This window comes from Haematobia irritans, chromosome 4 (assembly GCF_050003625.1).
Source record: "Haematobia irritans isolate KBUSLIRL chromosome 4, ASM5000362v1, whole genome shotgun sequence".
NCBI classification, from domain to species: domain Eukaryota; kingdom Metazoa; phylum Arthropoda; class Insecta; order Diptera; family Muscidae; genus Haematobia; species Haematobia irritans.
This window is the reverse complement of record NC_134400.1, coordinates 65419013-65447002: the sequence shown is the minus strand read 5'-3', so window position 1 is coordinate 65447002 and position 27990 is coordinate 65419013. Positions and strand designations below refer to the sequence as shown.

At 37.6% G+C, this 27990-nt stretch overlaps 2 protein-coding genes across 3 annotated transcripts in view; both read right to left on the bottom strand.

Annotated features, from left to right (window-relative positions):
- LOC142233642 (neuronal calcium sensor 2) overlaps positions 1-27990 on the bottom strand; it is a 99928-nt gene that overhangs the window by 3139 nt on the left and 68799 nt on the right. The window lies entirely within an intron of this gene.
- Positions 5162-7354, bottom strand: LOC142235097 (uncharacterized). Of its 2 annotated transcripts, none has more exons than XM_075306327.1 (2): positions 5516-7354; positions 5162-5443 (listed from the first exon to the last, which is right to left on the bottom strand). In XM_075306327.1, exon 1 carries the CDS (start codon positions 7054-7056, stop codon positions 6586-6588), a length of 471 nt encoding a protein of 156 aa, XP_075162442.1. In that variant the 5' UTR covers positions 7057-7354; the 3' UTR covers positions 5162-5443; positions 5516-6585. The 2 variants fall into 2 exon arrangements, with proteins under 2 accessions (XP_075162442.1, XP_075162441.1); XM_075306326.1 differs by having other exon boundaries at positions 5516-6554.

Below are 27990 nucleotides of genomic sequence, written 5' to 3'. Positions count from 1 at the left end.
GCAATGGTTAGCATGCCCGCCTTGCATACACAAGGTCGTGGGTTCGATTCCTGCTTTGACCGAACACCAAAAAGTTTTTCAGCGGTGGATTATTTCACCTCAGTAATGCTGGTGACATTTCTGAGGATTTCAAAGCTTCTCTAAGTGGTTTCACTGCAATGTGGAACGCCGTTCAGACTCGGCTATAAAAAGGAGGTCCCTTGTCATTGAGCTTAACATGGAATCGGGCAGCACTCAGTGATAAGAGAGAAGTTCACCAATGTGGTATCACAATGGACTGAATAGTCTAAGTGAGCCTGATACTATGCGACATAACCGATTGGTTCTAAGAGACTTTAATGCCCACCATGACCTTTGGCATTCACTCCTAGGTAATGAATAGAGGGGCACAGCTTTGGCAGAGTAGATAGATGACTCCACATTTTGCACGGTGAACGAAGAGGCCCCACGAGAATTATGGGTGACTGCAGCAGTTCGCCAGATTTATCTTTAGCGTCGCCAGGTCTGATAAATTACGTTTCCTGACAACCCGTCATTTCATTGGGATTGGGCCACCTCCCCATAATTCTCACCATTAACCGACCCTTCGATTTCATAACCTCTGAACGCCGGACGTTTATCCATCAAAAGAAAGCCAACTGGAAAGCTTCAGAGAATACTCCGATCGCCGCTTCAGTGAGCTCCCGCCCCCTTTCATGTTCATGTTGCCCAGAGGGCATTCCGGGACATCATCAACAAAGCAGCCGCTCGTTTCATACCCGCTGGTCGAATTGTCCAAGTGAGACCCAACTTCCCAGCCGAAGCGTCGGGACTCGTAAACGAGCGAGATGAACGCCGTCGTGCTAATCCTGCTGATTCTAGAATCAGAGAACTAAATCTAGAGATTAGAAAGATAGTCGACGAGCACAAGCGGAACACTTTGTTAGTGCACCTGAAGCAATGTAACTTAAGCACAGGGACAGGTAAATTGTGGTCAACAGTGAGAGCCCTCTCGAACGCCGATACAAGGGATGATGGGATTTCAGTCACATTTGGCGACGTGACTGTGACTTATCCGAGGAGATGCGCCAAATACTTCAACCGACAGTTTGTCGAGCATCCCGAGAGTGATAAAGCAAAAAGGAGAGCCACTCGTCGCATACGTGGTCTCCGAGCCGACGACACACCACAATTTACCGCAGCCGAAGTTACCAATGTCATCAACAGCGTGAATCATTCAATGCTAATGTTGAAGCATCTGGGAATACTGGGAGTTGAGTACCTGACCAATTTGTCCTTGGAATCACTCCTCAATTTGTCCTTGGAATCACTCATTATACCCGATGTCTGGAAGATGGGAAGAGTGATTCCACTATTGAAGCCAGGCAAAGATTCGAGTAAAGGTGAATCGTACAGACCGATATCCCTCTCGCCAGTAGCCAAGACACTTGAGGCGCTACTCCTCCCCAGCCCTGAGGAAAATTTTCCAGCTGCCCACCATCAACATGGATTCCGTAAGGTACACAGTACGACGACAGCCTTACATGCCATTTCGACACATATGAATAGGGGACTTTATCAGCCCAAGCCGTGTTATAGGACGGTCCTCGTGGCGCTTGACCTATCGAAAGCGTTCGATACGGTCAACCATGCCACATTTTTTGAGGACATCGAGAATACATCTCTACCGGCAGGAACAAAGCGTTGGGTTCTGAATTATATGTGTGGACGCCAGTCGTACTTGGAATTCAGGGACAATAAGTCAAAACCCCGTAGAGTTAAACAGGGAGTTCCCCAGGGCGGGGTGATATCTGTTTAACCTCTACCTGTCCTCGATTCCACCCCCTCCTGACGGCGTCGAGATTGTGTCATATGCAGACGATTGCACAAGTTATTTCACTGCAAGAAATTTGAGGATATCTACGACCAAATCCTCAGACACACTATTCACTACATGGACGGCGGAAGTACGCAGGCAGTTGAATGTCAGTGTCGATGGCGAAACAATTCCGACAACAAATTACCCCAAGATTCTCGGGGTCACATTCGACAGCCTTTTTAAGTCATCCGCCCATGCCACTGCAATTTGTGATAAGCTCCGCGGTAGAAACAAGGTCCTCAAGACGCTTGCCGGCAGCACTTGGGGTGCGGACAACTATGCAGCGCCAGTGTGGACACCTCAAACGAGCGATACGCAGTGGAATAACATACAGACCTGTCAGAACGCTGCCCTTAGAACCGCAACAGGATGTCTCCAGTACACACCTTGATCACCTTTATGCGGAGACCAAGATCATCCCAGTAGGATACCAGACAGGTCTTAACAGGATTCTTGAGGATACTGTAGCTGAAACGGTGAGAAGCTACAAGGTTAATCCAGTTCTCAGAGTCCGACCGCCGCCCATAGCAGCGGAGGAGAGAGACCTCCCACGGCAGACAGGGTAGTTTTGGCCCAACTAAGATCAGGCAAGTGCAGCCGCCTCAATTCATATTTATCAGTGATTGATAGCAGCGTAGTTTACGTGTGTCCTATCTGTAATCAAGGGCCACATGACACTCGTCACCTTTTTGTTTGCCCAGCTAAGCCTTTTGATATATTTACAAACAACTTTTTCATCCTCAAATCTACGCAATCTCGTTATTTTGCCAGTCCGAACACTTGAGATTTGTAAAGAGATTTTGGTTCTAAATAGCGAGATTTCGTGTCTAGTGCGAACGTAGTATGAGGGATTTTGTTCCTGTTTTGCTGAATGCGCCTGAGATACACGAGCACGCCTTACGCTGAACTTTGTCTAAACTTCTCGGCTGGTGAAGTGCCGGCCACCAGACTACAACACTATATAGCATTATAGTTCTATCCACTGCCGTGTATAGCCAATGCAAAATTTTTGGTTTTAGTCCCCACTTATTCCTATTGCCTTTTTGCACGAGTACAAAGCTACGGGTGGATGTTATTGAACGCCCCTTCGGTGTCTAGAAACGCCACGATTGTGTACTCTTTGACAGATAGTGAGCTTTCAATAAAGCTGACTAGTTCATGTAATGCGGTCTCAGTAGACCTGCCTTTCGAGTATGCATGCTGTCGTTTCGAGAGCAAACTTGAATCGACGCTAGTTCTAAGATAAATATCTATCATCCTCTCCAGAGTCTTAAGTAGGAATGAGGATAAGCTGATTGGTCGGAAATCCTTCGCACTCCAGTGAGAGGCTTTTCCCACTTTAGGTATGAAAACCATTCTTGTTTCCCTCCACTTTCCTGGAATATATGCTAAGTTGATACATCCTGTATATATCGCCTACAACCAGGGAATAATTCTGTCAGTCACTGCTTGTAACTCCGCCGGAGTAATTCCATCTGGTACGGGGGATTTGATTTTATTCTAGATTCTGATACAATTTCCTCAATAGGAAATGACCGCTGAGCCACTGTAGCACCGCCAGAATTTGGTTCAACCGTCTGATTTCCAGGATAATGTGCGTCCAATAGCATCTCCAGCGTCTCCTCACTGGACGCTGTCCAATTGCCCTCCGATGCTTTAATGAAACCTGGAGCGGAGTTAGTGGATGCTAGTACCTTCCGTACTCTGGAAGCCTCGGACGTATTCTCAATACTGCTGCAGTAAACATTCCAAGAGTTATGCTGAGCCTTTCTCAGTTCTCGTTTGTATCCTCTCAGATTCTTCTTGTAAGCGTCTCAATCCTCCGGAGCTCTGGTGGACTTTGCTTTGTTAAAGAGCTGCCTGCAGGATTTCCTCATATTAATTAACTCCATAGACCACCATGGTGGTCGATTTTTACCCCTTGGCTTCCCTTTATGGCATGCAGCTTTCAGTGAGATGTTGAAGGCCTTAGTAATCAGCTACACTGCGTGTTCGATATCTTGCACAGTGCTCATATTTGTCCCTGGTATTTCCGGTATCATCATATTGAACGATTCCCTATACCTATTCTAATATGGTCTTGGTGGTATGAACATTAAATTTGAAACTGATGTAGTTTAGCTAGGCAAGCAAAAAGTCATCAAGAATGTCCTCTTCAGAGATCTCGGTGACTCTCGCAATAACCATAGGTTCAACTTTGGTGAGTTTTGAGGCTGTAGAAACCTCCTCTCGCATACGGTGTCTATCCATGTCTGTCCATGAGTGTTCAATATGAACGCTGCATGCCGTCTTGGTCCATCCACTTCATCTAAACGGCCAACCTTCCCATTAGCTGTTGCAAGATCTGGATTGAATTGTTTCAGTCTATTTAAAATAGATTCAGGGTCAGGTGGGTTTGAAAGTATCCACGCATGTGCTCTAGGTCGAGCCGGTATGTCTTTCAACTCAACTAACTCTAGAGCATCTCCTTCCCAAACTTCACCAATTAGTACACAGAAAAAAAAATTCACAAAAAAATTTCCAATTAAAATTTTAATTGAGTTTTAAAAAATATTCAATTTAAAATTCAATTAAAACAACAAATTTTGTAATTGAAACAAAAATTAATAGTATCAATTAATTTTTTAATTGACCTTCAATTAATTTTTTAATTGATACTATCATTTCTGTGATTGAAGACATTTCAATTAAAAAATTAATTGGATCAATAATTTCGTGAATGAATCAGAAAAATAATTTGTGTGTATCAACGCAGCTTTAAAACATTCTATAGACTTCTGGTCCTCAAATGCGACTAGCTTAAATTGTTCTTGATACCAACCAGCCTCTTGGTGTCGAGAATCTAGGCCGGGAAACTTTTCCAGCACCTGTGAGTAGACGCCAGACAAAGCATTCTCAATTTCCCCCTACTTGTGCTTTGGAACAATACCGTCAACTGCTATTCATTCCTATTTACAATCGCCATCACAAGACTGTTTTTTCCCACTGAGGCAAACGATCTTTGATCCTTTTGGAAGATGGCAGTTCATCCGGTGATCTTTCCGTCTTTCCAGTTTCAAGAATACCTTGCGCCCATTTTAAGGAATTGCTTTGCTTAGTCGACAACGTGATTGGACTGATCCTAATATCTTTAGGATAAACAATGCATTTCTGCGTACCTTAACCCTCCGATGAGTGACAGTTCTGAACTTCACGGCCGTGTGAAAAGGTCCCTACGGACCTTTTTTGTAAATCATGTTTTTTTCATATAATTTTTTTTTGATTTTTTTGTTTTGTTTTTATTGTTTATAATTAAATAATTTTTTCAATTTTTTTAATTTTTTTTGCTTGAATTTTCTTAAGACTATTATAAAAAATTTAAAATTTATTGTTGTTAAGCGTGTACTTCTTGTCCCCTGCCCTGTGCGCAAGTGTTGCAGCGATGTAAAAGTGTGCTATGTTCTCCGCAAACAGCGTTGCCGCAGCCGAAGCAGTATGCCGCGATTTCCGCTGCCGCCCGTATTCAGAACGGCAAAGCCTACATGACGGTCTACTTGACCTAGCCGCAAACGACGGTACATTGCCTTCCATCGGTCTTGGTAATACCTGAAATGAAAAGAAAAATAAAAAACAAATAAATATATATTATATTCTTGAATTTGATGATGTTTTTCTTACCCTGACATCGAATGCTTCCATCGCATTGCGTATCCTTGGATATGAGGTTATATGGTTGTTCAGGGCACGTTCTTCGATATTTGGTACAGCCAATTGTTTCGTTAGCAGTAACAAGAACGACCGCCGCCTGTCACTCCTTTTTATAGGCTTCATTTCGTTGTAAATCGTAAAAGCAGCCAATGCAGCGACGTCCACCATATTATAAAACATGGCCAACGGCCATCGTTGTGTTGCTCTTTTGCAGCTGTAAGTGCCTAGCATTTGATCCATGGTATCAACGCCGCATTTGTTGGCGTTGTAATATAATATGGCATAGGGCTTCTCGGTTTGCTCGTCAACGAGACAGGTGTAGTGCATTGTGGAGACACGTTCACCACTTTATTTTTTTGGCACGTATGAGCATAACGATATATCCCCCTCGTTGAACCCAAATAATGTGCTATTGATGGTGCGCTTCGGGTTCTTCTTGAACTCCTGTGGAATGAATGTTTTGTTGTAGCGCACTGTACTAACATATGCGGTCTTCCTCCTCAACAAAATACGCGCCAAGTCAAGAGTGGTAAAGAAATTATCCGCGTATATAGTACGGCCAACATCTAAATATTTTTCCACAAGATCCAGCACTACGTTCTGTCCTTGGTTTATCTCCCGTTGTTGGTTTGGCAGTTTTCCAGAATATATCATTCCCTTCACAGGATAATAACTCATCAACTGTTAGTGCTTCATGAGGAGTGTAAGCTGCTGCCAAGTTATGTTGCAGCATTTCCCAAATGTCGTCAATAGCCGCAGTTTTGCTGTTGATGAGTCGCTGTTGTCGAGTGTTTCCATTGTCGAATCGAATAAATTGCTTTATACACATGAAGCGATCGTACGACAACTTTGTATATTGGGCAACGCGTCGCGTCCCATAATTCCATAGCTGGTTCATGGTTTGATCTTGTGAGTCCAGCATACAAAAGAATAGCTACAAAGGCGTCAAACTCTTTCACTGTCACTGGCTTCCACTCCTTTTTCTTCGTGGGATTCGCTAAATTCCATGCAGCTGTAACTTCTCTGCCTTTACGATTTGTTTAACGTAGAACTAAGTGTATTATTTCCTCTGTCATGATTGAACGCATTATTGTATAGGGGTCGTGTATATTTCCTGTTGGTCCTGGTTTCCTACTTCTGAAGTCAACCACGTTATGATAACGAGTGCGTGATGTTGGTGGTTCTTTTTTACTCCATTGGGTGCCATCTTTACCAATATAGTAACTTTCATTCGTTTCCTGTCCATCATTTTCTTCCTCTTCATCATCAGTATCTTCATTTAGCTCGACGTATCCTTCAGTTTCGGCATCTGACTCTTCAGCATGTTGGTATGTGCGATCTTCATCATCCTCAACTTCATAATTATCAATTGCAGCAATATCAATTTCTTCATCCATAAAATCAGCAAATCTACTATCAGCTGTACGCCTTTCATCCGCAGTCATTTGCTGGTAACGTGTACTACGGCGAACAACAATTTCAGCAACGTCCAAATTACTTGCATCTGCCATATTTATATTTTACTCTTCGCTGTCTAAACTTTGACTGATTTGGTTTACGAAACTACAACTTCTTTTATACTCTTTCGTACGTCTACCTGAACTCAAAGACATTTAGAGATTACTTCACTGATGCGCAGAAATAAAGTTGAGAATGTATGTGTGAGAAAAAATAATCATAAAAAACAACAAACACGTACATTCGGTGCACATGTACTTTTGTTGCTCTCTCAATGACGACTAAAATAAAATATGTGTGTATTTTTGCTCTTCGAAATTCGAATGTGTATTTTTGTTCTTAGAATTTTTTGTTATTATCATTATCCCTAATGTCTTTGAGTTTAGGTCTTTGTGTTCAGAACAAGTAAATTATGTGTTGAAACAATAAAAAAAATTATAATGATGCCCAAAACATGCATTTATTAGTGAAATTCAAGGTCCATACGGACCTATTCACACGTCCGCGTACTATTCTCACTATAAAGGCAAAGGCATCGGAGGGTTAAATCTCTTTTTTGAGGGATTACCTCCTTTTGATGTCGTTACCTTAAGTAAGGTTCGACTTGTCAAATTTTTGCAACCTGCCGACCCGTCCGCTATTAAACAACACGTCCGTTCAGTTCGACGGTTGAATGACGATGGATCTGTGATAAGTTGAGTGGTTCAAAATATATCGATGAAAATAGGAGGAATTGGCGGATGACCCATCAAAGCGATGTTTTGAGTGGTCAAAACTGAAGTTGTTTGCTCGAAGTTGAAAGCTCGCATTGTAGTAGTGAAAAATGATCCTTCTTCGGTGGTTGGTTTTCCTGATTTCGTGGAAGATAAATGTCAAGTAAATGATTGTGCTCTGCGTTAGTAAAGTGGTACAATTACAGTATGTCCAGTTTTTTTCGAAAACCTAACCTAACATGATCATGCAATATTGACTGTATGCATGTAATGTCTCACGATAGGTTACATGACGATCTCACAGTACCAGTTGGCGCACAACATCAATGGTTTCCGGAATAACAAATGATTTTGGACGACCTTCACGGAATTCGTCTTGGTGTGAACTACGACCTCGGTTGATTTCACCATACCATCGATAAACACTGGTCCTTGACGGAGCTCCATCGCCAATCGTAACGTTGTGAGTACTTATAACTTCAAAAATGTCAAGCTGAACATTTAGTAGATTTTAACACTAGGGTTGCCCAATCTTCGTACTAAATCTGATGATAAAACATGTTTATATGTGCCACCATGGATTGCGTAGAAAGTGCAACTAAAGACTGTCTTGCACAATAGATTTACTTGGGTTGTGGTAAAACTTGCCGATGGAGAGGTATTTTAAAACTTCTTAACATAATTTCAAAATTTCAACCCGGTCGGATGAAATTTATTCCTCGGTTTATAAGGGGGCTATATATAATTAGGAACCGATATGGAATAATTTTTGCATGTTCGATAGAAAGCATATACTGACATCTTCTTTATTCTATAAATGGATTTGAGCAGGAAGAATGTATTTGGTATTGTCTTTGGAAAGAAATTGATTACCGCATAGGACTAGTTACACTTGCAGCTTTGCGATGTATGAAACGAATACAAGAATCACTCAGTATTTCCTATGGCAACAATTCAGTAGATTGCGTAGCTTTATTACAGCTAAAGGCCGGTACTATGTTTGTTGGAGCGAAAAAAGTTATCCTCAATCATCCTTACGCATTGAAAAATTATATTGTTGACAATATATTTTGAAGGAAAAACAGCAATTTTGGTACTTTCTGGGTTTATTTCTTCGAAATGTTATTGACAACGTCGCAAAATAACACAAAATTATCACATATATATACGCAGTTAGTGGCTCGATTGTTTGCACAGACACTCGTAGTACAGCGACTGCCGCCGTCAAGGCTAAATTAATTTCGGATGTTCATTTGAAAATGGAAGACAAAATGTGGTACGGATTGGGCATAATGGTGATTTTCAACAATTCGAATTATCTGGTCTTTACGTATTTCCGATGAGAATATGGGTAGCATAAAAGTGGCTTTGGAGAATAATGACACATACGATTTAAGTTTGCTTTCGAAACGACAGCATGCATACTCGAAGGGCAGGTCTACTGAGACCGCATTACATGAACTAGTCAGCTTTATTGAAAGCTCACTATCTGTCAATGAATACACAATCGTGGCGTTTCTTGACATCGAATGGACATTCAATAACGTCCATCCGAGCTCGATATTAAATGGACTGACAGATCTGAATGTTAATCCAGGTATACTTAGTCTGTTAGACAAACTTCTAATGAGGAGACGTATTTCAGCCACATTAGGACAAGCAAACATACAAAGGTATGTGAACAGAGGCACTCCCCAAGGAGGAGTTCTATCACCTCTTCTTTGGAATGTTGCAATAAACAACCTTCTGGTTTCCCTAGAAAAAGAAAGGATAAAAGTAGTGGCATACGCAGACGATGTGGCTCCAGCAGTCAGGGGAAAATTCCCATCCACAGTCAGGGACAATCAGAGAGAATGGCCTTGGGGTAAATCCTGCAAAGACAGAAAAAGTGGGGACTAAAACCGAAAATTGTGCATTGGCTATACACGGCAGTGGTTAGACCTCTATAATGATATATGGTGTTGTAGTCTGGTGGCCGGCACTTGCTTGTGTATGCTTGTGTATCAGGCGCATTTAGTAAGAACAGATTCCCTTAATGTCATGCTGCATCTATTGCCTTTATACATTTTGCCAAACAGCCAGCTGCAACAACGGTTGTGCGAGCTATCGCTGTGGTCGGCCACAGTTCGGTCCTCAAAATAATGCCAGATGTGCCTAACGTTGTGGATTACTCTCTGGCGAAACCACATTGATTTGAAAAAGAAGGACCATGACCATTAATTTTACTTTACTTTGGATTTAAAAAACTAATTTTACAATGCTGCGGAAACCGAACATAGTACCGGCCATTACGTTCTTCAATGTTAGATGCAAGATTAAATTATATTAAAAATAAATGAAATATGGTTGTGTAGTACCTATAATTCAAGTCTTATTTTTAATTTCCAGGGCTATGTAAAGGTATATTTAGGAAGGTACTTTCAAGGTATCAGCTTATTACAGTTTTTCGATTTTAGGCAGAATTTTGATAGTATTTATTTATATTAAAATATATTTTATTAATGACATATACCATGCAGTATTACATATGCTGTGTTCTCGCCATCTACACGAAGTTATTTTTTCTCTTTTTGAGGAATTTTAACAATGAGCACACATTGCAGCTTTCACCCCTTTGACGTAGCTACGGGGTCCTGAGGGTGCTAAAACCACCATTCCTATTTATGTAGCTAAAGGACATCCGGCGAATTCCAGGCAAGTAAAGATGGTCAACAAATAAAATTGGTAGGATCTTCCTTTTGGGACCATACAAAAACTGGCTGATATCGGGAGGTAATAAAAACTTATATAAACAAGCTTCATCTCATTTCAAATTTATCCAACAGCAGAAGTAATGAAAAAACAGACACAAAAACGACGGTATTGGCAGGTGTAGATGTTTTAACCCTTCAGAGAGGCAGCGAGAAAATTTCTTGCCCGGCAATGAGCTACAGCAATGTTTAACTGACAATTGTTATAAATACAAATAAAAATTCAATTTTTTATAAAACTTATATTGTAAGAATAAAACTTGCTCGCTTTTTTAATGTAAACCTTGCCAATGACTTCCCTGTAGAATTTTTTTCTCATTATTCACAATTTTAGTATGAAACTCTGATGTTTTTTGGAGGTTAACATGAAACATGTTTGCAACAAAAATGTTTCATGTTAACCTCCAAAAAACATGTTTGGGGTGATCAGATTCCTTTTTTGGGTGTAGTTATGGACCATTCAATAATGTGCATCAGAGTTTCATAGTAAAGTTGTGAATAATGAGAAAAAAATTATATATATATATATATATATATATATATATATATATATATATATATATATATATATATATATATATATATATATATATATATATATATATATATATATATATATATATATATATATATATATATATATATATATATATATATATATATATATCGTGAGTCACAACAATTTAGTGCCACGTGCACATTATCTTAGGTTTGGTTAATGTGACAGACCGATTTAGTTTCAGGCTCACTTACACTATTCATTCTATTGTGATACCACATTAACTAAAAGTATCTATTATATATGACCACTTCTAGTTTTAACCTCTGAACCTTCTCCATTATTTTCTTCTGTTGATCCAACCACATTATTGTAAAAACATTAGCAGACTGCTTAAATTAACGTTTTCCAGAGCAGCCAGTAATCAAAAGCTATATGCCACTACAATTCGCTTACGCCTTACACAAAATTCAGGACACTCTCACAAGAGGTGTTTAATTCATTCCTTTTCCTCCGCATCATGACAGCTCATATAGTTGTCACTATACTTCGCGCCAATAGTTTCTGCAAAATCGCCTATCAGGCAGCCACCCGTTATAGCAGATATCAGGAGTGATATCTGACGTCTTAAGAACACTAGCATATCTAGTGTGCGGTTTAAGTTTTAATGGGACCCTATTTGCTTGATGTCGTTACAACCCTTTCAATTCTCCGATCGAACATTTGACATCATAACAGCTTTCTCACGCAGTAAGAGCGTGCAGGTTGCCAACAGATTCTAGTTCCCATGGAATATGAAAAGTAGTTCCTAGCCCTGCTAACTCAACCGCTTCGCAGTTCCCCGGTATGTTTCTATGACCAGGCCCAGTAAGGCCGTAGCCAGGATTTTAATTCGGGGGGGGGGGGTTCAACTTTAAAAAAATATTCATATAATCTCATGTGTAGAAAATTTTATTTATGCAAAGGTATGTATACAATATTTTTATAATATTAAATTGAGCCGACTGGCTTTTTGGGCAGCAAATAAATCAATGACTTCTTCAGTCGGCACATTTATTCGGCGATGAACCGACATTAATGCCAATCCATTGAGTCTACTCTCACCAGTCGAATTTCTAAGATACGTCTTTAATCTCTTCATTTTTGAAAATGAACGTTCGGAGGAGCACGTAGTAACTGCAGGGATGGAAAATGCAGTACTAAAGTACTTTTTTCAATACTTTTTCACCCCGGTCAGTACCGTAGTACCCCCGCGAATGATTTAGTACCTTTTGTGTAGACATTTTTGAGTCGATATCAGATTTATGGTACAATAGCTTTGACAAAATATTTTAATATTTTGAGAAAGTCTTTATCAACCTTATTTGCTAATAGTCTTTTACAAATATTGCAAAACAGACATGTTCATGTGGGAAGAAAATCTCAATTTTGTAAAAGATATAGTCAAAAACAGGATTTTATTGAACTTCAAGAATGTTTTAGTCGAAAAAAGAATGCGATTCTATATTCTCAATTTTTTATTTCAGTAAAAAATGTTGTCTAAATTTTATTTCTATATAGAATTTTTGCAAAATTTTATTTTTATAGATAATTTTGTCAAAATTTTATTTCAATCGAAAATTTTGTAAAAATGTTATTTCTATAGGAAATTTTTGCAAAACTTTATTTCTATAGAAAAAATTTTGCAAAATTTATTTTCTATAGAATTTTTTTGCAAAATTTTATTTCCCTTCGTTTTGTTTTGTTATTGTTGGTTTTGTTCTTAAAGCATTGTTGTTGTTTTTTTATTGCAGCTTAAAACCTTACATTGACTAAACTACAAGTGTAGCTTAACCAACAGAGGAAAAGAATGTTTGTCAAATTTATTTGGGCAAAGCCCAAAAAAGGTTTTTGTATGATAGCCGGCTATAGAAAATTTTTGCAAAATTTTATTTATATAGAAAATTTTTTCAAAATTTTATTTTCTTTAAAATTCAGTCTCTTGACAATAATCTTTCAGTGAAATTTTTGTTGAAATTTAGTAAAAAAAATTTTTGTTGAAATTTAGTAAAAAGTACCTTTCCGCTCAAAAAATACCTTTTTTGTACTTTCTTAAAAATTGTATTTTCCATCCCTGAGTTACTGCCAAAGTGACCAAAATTTTTAAAAGAATATGCACCTTTGGAAATATCGCTTTATTGCACTCTCCAAGTGCTTCCATCGCTGAATTAGGCAGGTTCTTTACGCAGGTTTTGCGCCATTTCATTTACACATGTGTGTTTGGCTGTTTCGTTGTTGTTGTTATGGCCAAACAAAGCGAGTCATGTTCACAAAAAGAACAACAAACACACATAAAAAGCAGAAATACATTTTCCAAAAATGAAATTTGTGGTGCGAGAACAAAAACAATTTGTTTTTTCGACCGTCGTTTGACGGGCTTTTCAACTAGTATTCTAGGATTTGTGCAAGTTTTATAGGTAAGCGTTTTCAAAATAAAACCTTCAGCTTTCCTTCAACATCTTCGATAAGATTTTTCTATGCAGCTAAAAATATATATTTATTTATATAAAAATATTCATTCATTTCGGGGGGGTTTGATCCCCCTCATCCCCCACCCCCCCCCCTGAATACGGCCTTGAGGCCAGACATTAAGTGAATATCGTACTGCTCAACCATCACGTTGAGAAATTTGCGGCAATCGGTAGCCGTTTTCGAGATAAGGAATACAGAGTCCTAGGATTTTATTGCAGGTTGACTGTCTGAGTATATATTTATGCCAACATTTGTTTGTACATTACTTCTCAGCCACCTCTCTTATTGGCAATATTTCAGCCTGAAAAACACTACAGTGATTAGGTAATTTTTCGCTATTCGAAGTTCCAGTCATCTTTACTGAAAGCTCACTATCTGTCAAACACAATCTTGGCGTTTCTAGACATCGAAGGACATTCAATGACGTCCATCCGAGCTCGATATTAAATGGACTGACAACTCTGAATGTTGATCCAGGTATACTTAGGCTGTTAGACAAACTTCTAATAAGGAAACGTATTTCAGCCAAATTAGTACAAGCAAACATACAAAGGTATGTGAACAGAGGCACTCCCCAAGGAGGAGTTTATCACCTCTTCTTTGGAATGTTGCTATAAACAAACTTCTGGTTTCCCTAGAAAATGAAAGAATAAAAGTGGTGGTATATGCAGATGATGTGGCTCCAGCAGTCAGGGGAAAATTTCCATTGACAATTAGAGATATTATACAAAAGGAGGTCTCCGGAAGACTGAGAAATGGGCAAGATAATGGTCTTGGGGTAAATCGAGCAAAGACAGAACTAGTTACTGCACAAAACACAAGATTCCCACTGTAAGCCCATCTTCTTAGGGGATGTTGAAATTCCCTTTGATGAGTGTGCAAAATACTTAAGGGTTATTTTGGACAGGAAGCTGTACTTTAAACTTAATATTGAAGAAAGGGCGAGAAAAGTCACAGTAGCATTGTACTGGTGCAAAACGGCAATAGAAAACCAGTAAGGAAAGTCTAAAGTCGGGCGGGGCCGACAATATTATACCCTGCACCACTTTGTAGATCTAAATTTTCGATACCAAATCACATCCGTCAAATGTGTTGGGGGCTATATATAAAGGTTTGTCTCAAATACATAAATTTAAATATCACTCGATTTGGACAGAATTTGATAGACTTCTACAAAATCTATAGACTCAAAATTTAAGTCGTCTAATGCACTAGGGTGGAACACAATGTTAGTAAAAAACCAGTAAGGAAAGTCTAAAGTCGGGCGGGGCCGACAATATTATACCCTGCACCACTTTGTAGATCTAAATTTTCGATACCAAATCACATCCGTCAAATGTGTTGGGGGCTATATATAAAGGTTTGTCTCAAATACATAAATTTAAATATCACTCGATTTGGACAGAATTTGATAGACTTCTACAAAATCTATAGACTCAAAATTTAAGTCGTCTAATGCACTAGGGTGGAACACAATGTTAGTAAAAAAATATGGGAAACATTTAAATCTGGAGCAATTTTAAGAAAACTTCGCAAAAGTTTATTTATGATTTATCGCTCGATATATATGCATTCGAAGTTTAGGAAAATTAGAGTCATTTTTACAACTTTTCGACTAAGCAGAGGCGATTTTACAAGGAAAATGTTGGTATTTTGACCATTTTTGTCGAAATCAGAAAAACATATATATGGGAGCTATATCTAAATCTGAACCGATTTCAACCAAATTTGGCACGCATAGCTACAATGCTAATTCTACTCCCTGTGTAAAATTTCAACTAAATCGGAGTTAAAAATTGGCCTCTACGGTCATATGAGTGTAAATCGGGCGAAAGCTATATATGGGAGATATATATAAATCTGAACCGATTTCAACCAAATTTGGCACGCATAGCAACAATGCTAATTCTACTCCCTGTGCAAAATTTCAACTAAATCGGAGCAAAAAATTGGCCTCTGTGGTCATATGAGTGTAAATCGGGCGAAAGCTATATATGGGAGCTATATCTAAATCTGGACCGATTTCAACCAAATTTGGCACGCATAGCTACAATGCTAATTATACTCCCTGTGCAAAATTTCAACTAAATCGGAGCAAAAAATTGGCCTCTGTGGTCATTTGAGTGTAAATCGGGCGAAAGCTATAATGGGAGCTATACCTAAATCTTAACCGATTTCAACCACATTTGACACGCATAGCTATAATGCTCATTCTACTCCCTGTGCAAAATTTCAACTAAATCGGAGCAAAAAATTGGCCTCTGTGGGCAAATGAGTGTAAATCGGGCGAAAGCTATATATGGGAGCTATAACTAAATCTGAACCGAGTTGGCTGATATTTAGCAAGCTTTTCGAGACTCACAAAATATTCGGATGTACGGAATTTGAGGAAGATCGGTTGATATACACGCCAATTATGACCAGATCGGTGAAAAATATATATGGCAGCTATATCTAAATCTGAACCGATTTTTTCCAAAATCAATAGGGATCGTCTTTGAGCCGAAACAGGACCCTATACCAAATTTTAGGACAATCGGACTAAAACTGCGAGCTGTACTTTGCACACAAAAATACATCAACAGACAGACAGACAGACGGACAGACAGACAGACGGACATCGCTAAATCGACTCAGAATTTAATTCTAAGCCGATCTGTATACTAAAAGGTTGGTCTATGATTACTCCTTCTTGGCGTTACATACAAATGCACAAACTTATTATACCCTGTACCACAGTAGTGGTGAAGGGTATAAATATGGGAAACATTTAAATCTGGAGCAATTTTAAGAAAACTTCGCAAAAGTTTATTTATGATTTATCGCTCGATATATATGCATTAGAAGTTTAGGAAAATTAGAGTCATTTTTACAACTTTTCGACTAAGCAGTGGCGATTTTACAAGGAAAATGTTGGTATTTTGACCATTTTTGTCGAAATCAGAAAAACATATATATGGGAGCTATATTTAAATCTGAAGCGATTTCAACCAAATTTGGCACGCATAGCTACAATGCTAATTCTACTCCCTGTGTAAAATTTCAACTAAATCGGAGTTAAAAATTGGCCTCTACGGTCATATGAGTGTAAATCGGGCGAAAGCTATATATGGGAGATATATATAAATCTGAACCGATTTCAACCAAATTTGGCACGCATAGCAACAATGCTAATTCTACTCCCTGTGCAAAATTTCAACTAAATCGGAGCAAAAAATTGGCCTCTGTGGTCATATGAGTGTAAATCGGGCGAAAGCTATATATGGGAGCTATATCTAAATCTGGACCGATTTCAACCAAATTTGGCACGCATAGCAACAATGCTAATTCTACTCCCTGTGCAAAATTTCAACTAAATCGGAGCAAAAAATTGGCCTCTGTGGTCATTTGAGTGTAAATCGGGCGAAAGCTATAATGGGAGCTATACCTAAATCTTAACCGATTTCAACCACATTTGACACGCATAGCTATAATGCTCATTCTACTCCCTGTGCAAAATTTCAACTAAATCGGAGCAAAAAATTGGCCTCTGTGGGCAAATGAGTGTAAATCGGGCGAAAGCTATATATGGGAGCTATATCTAAATCTGAACCGATTTGGCTGATATTTTGCAAGCTTTTCGAGACTCACAAAATATTCGGATGTACGGAATTTGAGGAAGATCGGTTGATATACACGCCAATTATGACCAGATCGGTGAAAAATATATATGGCAGCTATATCTAAATCTGAACCGATTTTTTCCAAAATCAATAGGGATCGTCTTTGAGCCGAAACAGGACCCTATACCACATTTTAGGACAATCGGACTAAAACTGCGAGCTGTACTTTGCACACAAAAATACATCAACAGACAGACAGACAGACAGACAGACAGACGGACAGACAGACGGACAGACAGACGGACAGACAGACAGACGGACATCGCTAAATCGACTCAGAATTTAATTCTAAGCCGATCTGTATACTAAAAGGTTGGTCTATGATTACTCCTTCTTGGCGTTACATACAAATGCACAAACTTATTATACCCTGTACCACAGTAGTGGTGAAGGGTATAAATATGGGAAACATTTAAATCTGGAGCAATTTTAAGAAAACTTCGCAAAAGTTTATTTATGATTTATCGCTCGATATATATGCATTCGAAGTTTAGGAAAATTAGAGTCATTTTTACAACTTTTCGACTAAGCAGAGGCGATTTTACAAGGAAAATGTTGGTATTTTGACCATTTTTGTCGAAATCAGAAAAACATATATATGGGAGCTATATCTAAATCTGAACCGATTTCAACCAAATTTGGCACGCATAGCTACAATGCTAATTCTACTCCCTGTGTAAAATTTCAACTAAATCGGAGTTAAAAATTGGCCTCTACGGTCATATGAGTGTAAATCGGGCGAAAGCTATATATGGGAGATATATATAAATCTGAACCGATTTCAACCAAATTTGGCACGCATAGCAACAATGCTAATTCTACTCCCTGTGCAAAATTTCAACTAAATCGGAGCAAAAAATTGGCCTCTGTGGTCATATGAGTGTAAATCGGGCGAAAGCTATATATGGGAGCTATATCTAAATCTGGACCGATTTCAACCAAATTTGGCACGCATAGCTACAATGCTAATTATACTCCCTGTGCAAAATTTCAACTAAATCGGAGCAAAAAATTGGCCTCTGTGGTCATTTGAGTGTAAATCGGGCGAAAGCTATAATGGGAGCTATACCTAAATCTTAACCGATTTCAACCACATTTGACACGCATAGCTATAATGCTCATTCTACTCCCTGTGCAAAATTTCAACTAAATCGGAGCAAAAAATTGGCCTCTGTGGGCAAATGAGTGTAAATCGGGCGAAAGCTATATATGGGAGCTATATCTAAATCTGAACCGAGTTGGCTGATATTTAGCAAGCTTTTCGAGACTCACAAAATATTCGGATGTACGGAATTTGAGGAAGATCGGTTGATATACACGCCAATTATGACCAGATCGGTGAAAAATATATATGGCAGCTATATCTAAATCTGAACCGATTTTTTCCAAAATCAATAGGGATCGTCTTTGAGCCGAAACAGGACCCTATACCAAATTTTAGGACAATCGGACTAAAACTGCGAGCTGTACTTTGCACACAAAAATACATCAACAGACAGACAGACAGACGGACAGACAGACAGACGGACATCGCTAAATCGACTCAGAATTTAATTCTAAGCCGATCTGTATACTAAAAGGTTGGTCTATGATTACTCCTTCTTGGCGTTACATACAAATGCACAAACTTATTATACCCTGTACCACAGTAGTGGTGAAGGGTATAAATATGGGAAACATTTAAATCTGGAGCAATTTTAAGAAAACTTCGCAAAAGTTTATTTATGATTTATCGCTCGATATATATGCATTAGAAGTTTAGGAAAATTAGAGTCATTTTTACAACTTTTCGACTAAGCAGTGGCGATTTTACAAGGAAAATGTTGGTATTTTGACCATTTTTGTCGAAATCAGAAAAACATATATATGGGAGCTATATTTAAATCTGAAGCGATTTCAACCAAATTTGGCACGCATAGCTACAATGCTAATTCTACTCCCTGTGTAAAATTTCAACTAAATCGGAGTTAAAAATTGGCCTCTACGGTCATATGAGTGTAAATCGGGCGAAAGCTATATATGGGAGATATATATAAATCTGAACCGATTTCAACCAAATTTGGCACGCATAGCAACAATGCTAATTCTACTCCCTGTGCAAAATTTCAACTAAATCGGAGCAAAAAATTGGCCTCTGTGGTCATATGAGTGTAAATCGGGCGAAAGCTATATATGGGAGCTATATCTAAATCTGGACCGATTTCAACCAAATTTGGCACGCATAGCAACAATGCTAATTCTACTCCCTGTGCAAAATTTCAACTAAATCGGAGCAAAAAATTGGCCTCTGTGGTCATTTGAGTGTAAATCGGGCGAAAGCTATAATGGGAGCTATACCTAAATCTTAACCGATTTCAACCACATTTGACACGCATAGCTATAATGCTCATTCTACTCCCTGTGCAAAATTTCAACTAAATCGGAGCAAAAAATTGGCCTCTGTGGGCAAATGAGTGTAAATCGGGCGAAAGCTATATATGGGAGCTATATCTAAATCTGAACCGATTTGGCTGATATTTTGCAAGCTTTTCGAGACTCACAAAATATTCGGATGTACGGAATATGAGGAAGATCGGTTGATATACACGCCAATTATGACCAGATCGGTGAAAAATATATATGGCAGCTATATCTAAATCTGAACCGATTTTTTCCAAAATCAATAGGGATCGTCTTTGAGCCGAAACAGGACCCTATACCACATTTTAGGACAATCGGACTAAAACTGCGAGCTGTACTTTGCACACAAAAATACATCAACAGACAGACAGACAGACAGACAGACAGACGGACAGACAGACGGACAGACAGACGGACAGACAGACAGACGGACATCGCTAAATCGACTCAGAATTTAATTCTAAGCCGATCTGTATACTAAAAGGTTGGTCTATGATTACTCCTTCTTGGCGTTACATACAAATGCACAAACTTATTATACCCTGTACCACAGTAGTGGTGAAGGGTATAAAAAGTGGGGACTAAAACCGAAAATTGTGCATTGGCCCTACACGGCAGTGATAGATCTATAACACAAGGAAACAATGGTTCTGTTGATTATGAACTGAATGTTGTTTTTCAGGTTATTTGGGACGCTGAATCCAACTCTGAGCTTGGTTTTTCGAAGACGATGAATTTGTTTCATTGTTCAGATGTTCATGGTTTAGTAACAGCGATGGGATTAGAGCAGTATGATCCAAAGGACGAAAATTTCTAAATAATATAAGCACCGCTTGAAGAGAATATTAGGATTTATTTTTTAATTTAATATGAGGAACCGTCTTCAAGTTATTCCAATATATGTAGCGGAGTTAGCATAAAGGGAGTTAGCATAAAGGGCCCAAAATTGAGTTATCTCTCCCAGCCAGATCTATACTAAAGGCTGTGGAAAGGTTCATTCGCCCGAACCGAAACATGTACAGTCCAGGCGTGTATAGATTGGTATCTGGCGTTTTCTTTTCAATGGCTCTATTAACCATGTTCCTTAATCTATATCTGTCCATAAAGCTCGAAAAATATTTGTATAATTGGAAGTCATAGATTATAGAATATAGATGATCCATTTCGCTCCGGGAAAAATGTGTCACTTCCAAAAATTAATTTTCTGATATTTCGCTTTGATTTTTTCGTAAAGAGTCTGTCCCAACCATTAATTTTCCTGCATTTGCTTTTGTGTTGTTCGTAAAGAGCAATGCTGCTAAATAATTAAATATCGTATTTTCACGGTTTTGGTCACAATTTGTTTTTCAAATAAAAACTTTATATATATTAATTTATTTATAAATCCTCTGGTGCATCGTAAACGTTATAATTTTGTGTAAATTGGAAAAGAAAATGAAAGAGAATGTCGCACAGTGGTTCGCTTTTTAGTTAATTCTGCAACTTTTGAACAGATAAACATATCAACATAATTTTTTCTTTGTGTAAAAGCTGAGGTGTTTTTCTCTAACTTTGTGAGTCCACGGGCTGACCTGTAGGCGTTGAAAGTTGGTCACCTCGATGGTATCAAATTTTGTTTTAGCTGTCAAATTGTGAACCAATTTCGATGATTTCTTCTTTGCTGGATAGATTTTGTAAAATCCTTCAGAAAAGGTTGCGAGTATATTTAATAGTTTGTGAGATATGGGCTCCACAATATTTTTTTTTTTTGCAAAATTTTAACAAAGTAGGGTCAGTATTTTGAACCTACAGAGTCCGTTTTTGGGCCGATGTTTTATTGACTATAATCACTACAAAATTCTACGAATATAGGAAGAAGAATTGTGTACTTATGTGCTTTAGATTAAAAGTTGTAAACTCCACAATTTAGAATTTCCAAAAAAATCAGAATTTTGATCAATTTTTTCGAGAAAGGCACCTACATTCTTTCTGTCATAACATTTGTTTGTATATACACAGTCTCACACAAGTTTACATACCCCTGAGTTTTTTACCTCTTAACTAAACATGTTTCTTGTTGTTGTTTATAACCCACACCAAAAAAATGTTCTTAAAAATTAACAAATACTTTGTTTTTCAAATTAATTTACTAAAACTAAAGGATATATAAGCATATTTTTTAAAATTTGATAATTTAAAGAAAATATAAATTCTTTAAGTGTATGTAAACTTGTGTGAGATTGTGTATGTATTTTCCAATCCAAAAAAAAATCCAATTAAAAATTTGTTTCTTATAGAACACCAAATAGAGATACGTTTAAGCTTTTATCGGTTATTTTAGACAGGTAGTGTATGAGTTCTTCTCATTCCAAAATCGACAATTTTTAAAAATGAAAAAAAAACAAGGAAGTAAAGTAGAAAGTCGGGCGGGGCCGACTATATCATACCCTAAACCAAAGATTATAGATTTGAGGAAGATGGGAGATTGGCTTGCGTCATACCAAATGTTGCATTTACAAGATTAGTTTAATACACACTGAAAAAACAGTGAACCCACCAGGAAAGATAACTTTCGATTAATTTTAGAAAATTTGGAACTTTTTTAGAAAATTTTAACTAAACGGTATTACAAGCGCTGGCATCACTCCGATATGGCAAAAATAAGTAAATATTTTTCGACAATTTCAAGAAAATTTATTAGACATAACTAAATTTTTTCAGTAGTTAAAGAAAATTTTGTAGTTTTAAGAGAAATCTTGGAGTTCAAAATTGCAAGAATGTCTTTAGTGACATACGAAGTTCATGATGGACACATTTTTGGTAAAATTTACAAATTTAAAGAAATAATGAACTATTTTGTAAGAAATACGAAATTAGGAAATCTTTATGCTTTATTTGTGTATAACTTTTTCCCGTTTTTAAGTTCATTTAACTAACATACGCAAAAAATTATTTGACTAAAATAAACTTTTTCCAAACATAATGATTCTATGAACTAATATAAAGTTAATATGGCTTTAGTGAAATAGAGAGTTCACTTTTTTTTGAGTGCATGTTTGTAATCTTTTAGTTGTTTTTAGATTTTATTTTTTAAATGAAAAATGTAATTTTCATAATGAAACAATGTTAAATTTTAGGCAACAACAAAAAAAATTGCATTTTCCCATTTATGGAAATTTATTTCGTGCTCTTAATTTCTTTTTATTTGCATTTTAATGCTATGCCAATACTTGTCGTATACGCGTTTGGTTCGAGTATTAAACTAATCTGGTTAATGGTTTGATGTGCTCAGTAGCCAATCTTCCATCTTCCTCTTCTATAATCTTTGGCCTAAACCACCCTTACTGAATTAGTAAACATAAGCATTTGTGGGTTAACATTGATATAGGTATGGGAGATATTTAAGAAAATTAAGGGGTACATGTGTATGGGTGCTTTGTATCACTCTGACTATAGCCAAAGATAATTGAGTATAACAAGATTAAGCATTGTGCTCTAATAAAGAGAAAACAAATGTCAAGGTGTAGAGGGCTATGAGAAAAAAAATTGTTTTATTTGTCAATTTTTTCCAAAGCAGCTCTGCCCAGGAATAAATTTAAATAGCAATATTCACATAAAACCATAATGACTATTCGCTTTAAACTACACATTTACAATACATTTTTGTGATCAAAGTCTAGGTCGCAATTTAAGTCCAATCGCCTTCAAATTTGGCACATGTTCCTAATTTGGGTCAGAATAGAACCCTATTGATTTTGGAAGAAGTCGGTTCAGATTTAGATATAGCTCCCATATATATCTTTTGCCCGATATGCACTAATATGGACCCAGCAGCGAGATTTTTATACCGATTTGCTTGAAATTTTTTGTACAAACATAACACTTAGTCGTATAGTCAAGTGTGCAAAATTTGATTGAAATTGGTTCAGATTTAGATATAGCTCCCATATATATCTTTCGCCCGATATGGACTTATATGGCCCTAGAAGCCAGATTTATGGCCGAATTTGGTTGAAATTTTGCACTAGGAGTACAATTAGTAGTATAGTCAAGTGTGCAAAATTTGGTTGAAATCGGTTCAGATTTAGATATAGCTCCCATATATATGTTTTTCTGATTTCGACAAAAATGGCCAAACTACCAAAATTTTCCTTGTAAAATCGCCACTGCTTAGTCGAAAAGTTGTAAAAATTACTTTAATTTTCCTAAACTTTTAATACATATATATCGAGCGATAAATCATAAATAAACTTTTGCGAAGTTTCCTTAAAATTGCTTCAGATTTAAATTCCATATTTCCCATATTTATACCCTTCACCACTACTGTGGTACAGGGTATAATAAGTTTGTGCATTTGTATGTAACGCCAAGAAGGAAAAGTCTGAGACCCATCGTTTAGTATACCGATCGTCTTAGAATTAAATTCTGAGTCGATTTAGCGATGTCCGTCTGTCTGTCTGTCTGTCTGTCCGTCTGTCTGTCTGTTGATGTATTTTTGTGTGCAAAGTACAGCTCGCAGTTTTAGTCCGATTGTCCTAAAATTTGGTATGGGGTCCTGTTTCGGCTTAAAGACGATCCCTATTGATTTTGGAAAAAATCGGTTCAGATTTAGATATAGCTGCCATATATATTTTTCACCGATCTGGTCATAATTGGCGTGTATATCAACCGATCTTCCACAAATTCCGTACATCTCAATATTTTATGAGTCTCGAAAAACTTGCAAAATATCATCCAAATCGGTTCAGATTTAGATATAGCTCCCATATATAGCTTTCGACCGATTTACACTCCTTTGTCCACAGAGGCCAAGTTTTTGCTCCGATTTAGTTGAAATTTTGCACAGGGAGTAAAATTAGCATTATAGCTATGCGTGTCATATTTGGTGGGAATCGGTTCAGATTTAGATATAGCTCCCATATATAGCTTTCGCCCGATTTACACTCATATGACCACAGGGGCCAATCTGTTACTCCGATTTAATTGAAATTTTGCACAGGGAGTAGAATTAGCATTGTTGCTATACGTGCCAAATTTGGTTGGAATCGGTTCAGATTTAGATATAGCTCCCATATATAGCTTTCGCCCGATTTACACTCATATGACCACAGAGGCTAATTTTTTGCTCCGATTTAGTTGAAATTTTGCACAGGGAGTAGAATTAGCATTGTTGCTATGCGTGTCAAATTTGGTTGAAATCGGTTCAGATTTAGATATAGCTCCCATATATATGTTTTTCTGATTTCGCCAAAAATGGTCAAAATACCAACATTTCCCTTGTAAAATCGCCACTGCTTAGTCGAATAGTTGAAAACATGAACCTAATTTTCTTAAACTTCTAATACATATATATCGAGCGATAAATCATAAATAAACTTTTGCGAAATTTCCTTAAAATTGCTTCAGATTTATATGTTTCCCATATTTATACCCTTCACCACTACTGTGGTACAGGGTATAATAAGTTTGTGCATTTGTATGTAACGCCAAGAAGGAAAAGTCTGAGACCCATCGTTTAGTATACCGATCGTCTTAGAATTAAATTCTGAGTCGATTTAGCGATGTCCGTCTGTCTGTCTGTCTGTCTGTCTGTCTGTCTGTCCGTCTGTCTGTCTGTTGATGTATTTTTGTGTGCAAAGTACAGCTCGCAGTTTTAGTCCGATTGTCCTAAAATTTGGTATGGGGTCATGTTTCGGCTCAAAGACGATCCCTATTGATTTTGGAAAAAATCGGTTCAGATTTAGATATAGCTGCCATATATATTTTTCACCGATCTGGTCATAATTGGCGTGTATATCAACCGATCTTCCACAAATTCCGTACATCTCAATATTTTATGAGTCTCGAAAAACTTGCAAAATATCATCCAAATCGGTTCAGATTTAGATATAGCTCCCATATATAGCTTTCGACCGATTTACACTCCTTTGTCCACAGAGGCCAAGTTTTTGCTCCGATTTAGTTGAAATTTTGCACAGGGAGTAAAATTAGCATTATAGCTATGCGTGTCATATTTGGTGGGAATCGGTTCAGATTTAGATATAGCTCCCATATATAGCTTTCGCCCGATTTACACTCATATGACCACAGGGGCCAATCTGTTACTCCGATTTAATTGAAATTTTGCACAGGGAGTAGAATTAGCATTGTTGCTATTCGTGCCAAATTTGGTTGGAATCGGTTCAGATTTAGATATAGCTCCCATATATAGCTTTCGCCCGATTTCACTCATATGACCACAGAGGCTAATTTTTTGCTCCGATTTAGTTGAAATTTTGCACAGGGAGTAGAATTAGCATTGTTGCTATGCGTGTCAAATTTGGTTGAAATCGGTTCAGATTTAGATATAGCTCCCATATATATGTTTTTCTGATTTCGCCAAAAATGGTCAAAATACCAACATTTCCCTTGTAAAATCGCCACTGCTTAGTCGAATAGTTGAAAACATGAACCTAATTTTCTTAAACTTCTAATACATATATATCGAGCGATAAATCATAAATAAACTTTTGCGAAATTTCCTTAAAATTGCTTCAGATTTATATGTTTCCCATATTTATACCCTTCACCACTACTGTGGTACAGGGTATAATAAGTTTGTGCATTTGTATGTAACGCCAAGAAGGAAAAGTCTGAGACCCATCGTTTAGTATACCGATCGTCTTAGAATTAAATTCTGAGTAGATTTAGCGATGTCCGTCTGTCTGTCTGTCTGTCTGTCTGTCTGTCTGTCTGTCTGTCCGTCTGTCTGTCTGTCTGTCCGTCTGTCTGTCTGTCTGTTGATGTATTTTTGTGTGCAAAGTACAGCTCGCAGTTTTAGTCCGATTGTCCTAAAATTTGGTATGGGGTCATGTTTCGGCTCAAAGACGATCCCTATTGATTTTGGAAAAAATCGGTTCAGATTTAGATATAGCTGCCATATATATTTTTCACCGATCTGGTCATAATTGGCGTGTATATCAACCGATCTTCCACAAATTCCGTACATCTCAATATTTTATGAGTCTCGAAAAACTTGCAAAATATCATCCAAATCGGTTCAGATTTAGATATAGCTCCCATATATAGCTTTCGACCGATTTACACTCCTTTGTCCACAGAGGCCAATTTTTTGCTCCGATTTAGTTGAAATTTTGCACAGGGAGTAAAATTAGCATTATAGCTATGCGTGTCATATTTGGTGGAAATCGGTTCAGATTTAGATATAGATCCCATATATAGCTTTCGCCCGATTTACACTCATATGACCACAGAGGCCAATCTGTTACTCCGATTTAATTGAAATTTCGCACAGGGAGTAGAATTAGCATTGTTGCTATGCGTGTCAAATTTGGTTGAAATCGGTTCAGATTTAGATATAGCTCCCATATATATGTTTTTCTGATTTCGACAAAAATGGTCAAAATACCAACATTTCCCTTGTAAAATCGCCACTGCTTAGTCGAATAGTTGAAAAAATGAACCTAATTTTCTTAAACTTCTAATACATATATATCGAGCGATAAATCATAAATAAACTTTTGCGAAATTTCCTTAAAATTGCTTCAGATTTATATGTTTCCCATATTTATACCCTTCACCACTACTGTGGTACAGGGTATAATAAGTTTGTGCATTTGTATGTAACGCCAAGAAGGAAAAGTCTGAGACCCATCGTTTAGTATACCGATCGTCTTAGAATTAAATTCTGAGTCGATTTAGCGATGTCCGTCTGTCTGTCTGTCTGTCCGTCTGTCTGTCTGTCTGTTGATGTATTTTTGTGTGCAAAGTACAGCTCGCAGTTTTAGTCCGATTGTCCTAAAATTTGGTATGGGGTCCTGTTTCGGCTCAAAGACGATCCCTATTGATTTTGGAAAAAATCGGTTCAGATTTAGATATAGCTCCCATAGGTTAGGTTAGGTTAAAGTGGCAGCCCGATTAAATTTCAGGCTCACTTAGACTATTCAGTCCATTGTGATACCACATTTAACTAAAAGTACCTATTACATATGGGCACTTCTAGTCTTAACCACTGAACCTTCTCTATTATTAACTTTTGTGGAACCAACCAGATTGCTCCAAAAACATTAACAAACTGCTTAGGTTAACGTTTTCCAGATCAGCAAGTAATCTAAAGCTATATGCTCCTAAAATTCGCTTACGCCTTACACAAAAAGCAGGACACTCACACAAGAGGTGTTTAATTGATTCCTTTTCCTCCACGTCATGACAGCTTATACAATAGTCATTATACTTCGCACCTATAGTTTTTGCAAATTCGCCTATCAGGCAGCGACCCGTTATAGCAGATATTAGGAGTGCTATCTGACGCCTTGAGAACACTAGCATATCTAGTGTGCGGTTTAAGTTTAAATGGGGCCATATTTGCTTGGTGTCTTTACAACCCTTGCAATTTTCCCATCGAATATTGGCCATCATAACAGCCTTCTCACGCAGTAAGAGCTTGCAGGTGGCCAGAGGCATACCAACAGAT

What these genes read in the sequence shown, in the direction of transcription:
- LOC142235097 (XM_075306326.1), bottom strand. Translation starts at nt 5,872, where the DNA reads ATGCACTACACCTGTCTCGTTGACGAGCAAACCGAGAAGCCCTATGCC. An exon ending in TGGAAGCATTCGATGTCAGG is followed by an intron (nt 5,444 to 5,515) that starts GTAAGAAAAACA and finishes TTTTCATTTCAG; the next exon opens with GTATTACCAAGACCGATGGA.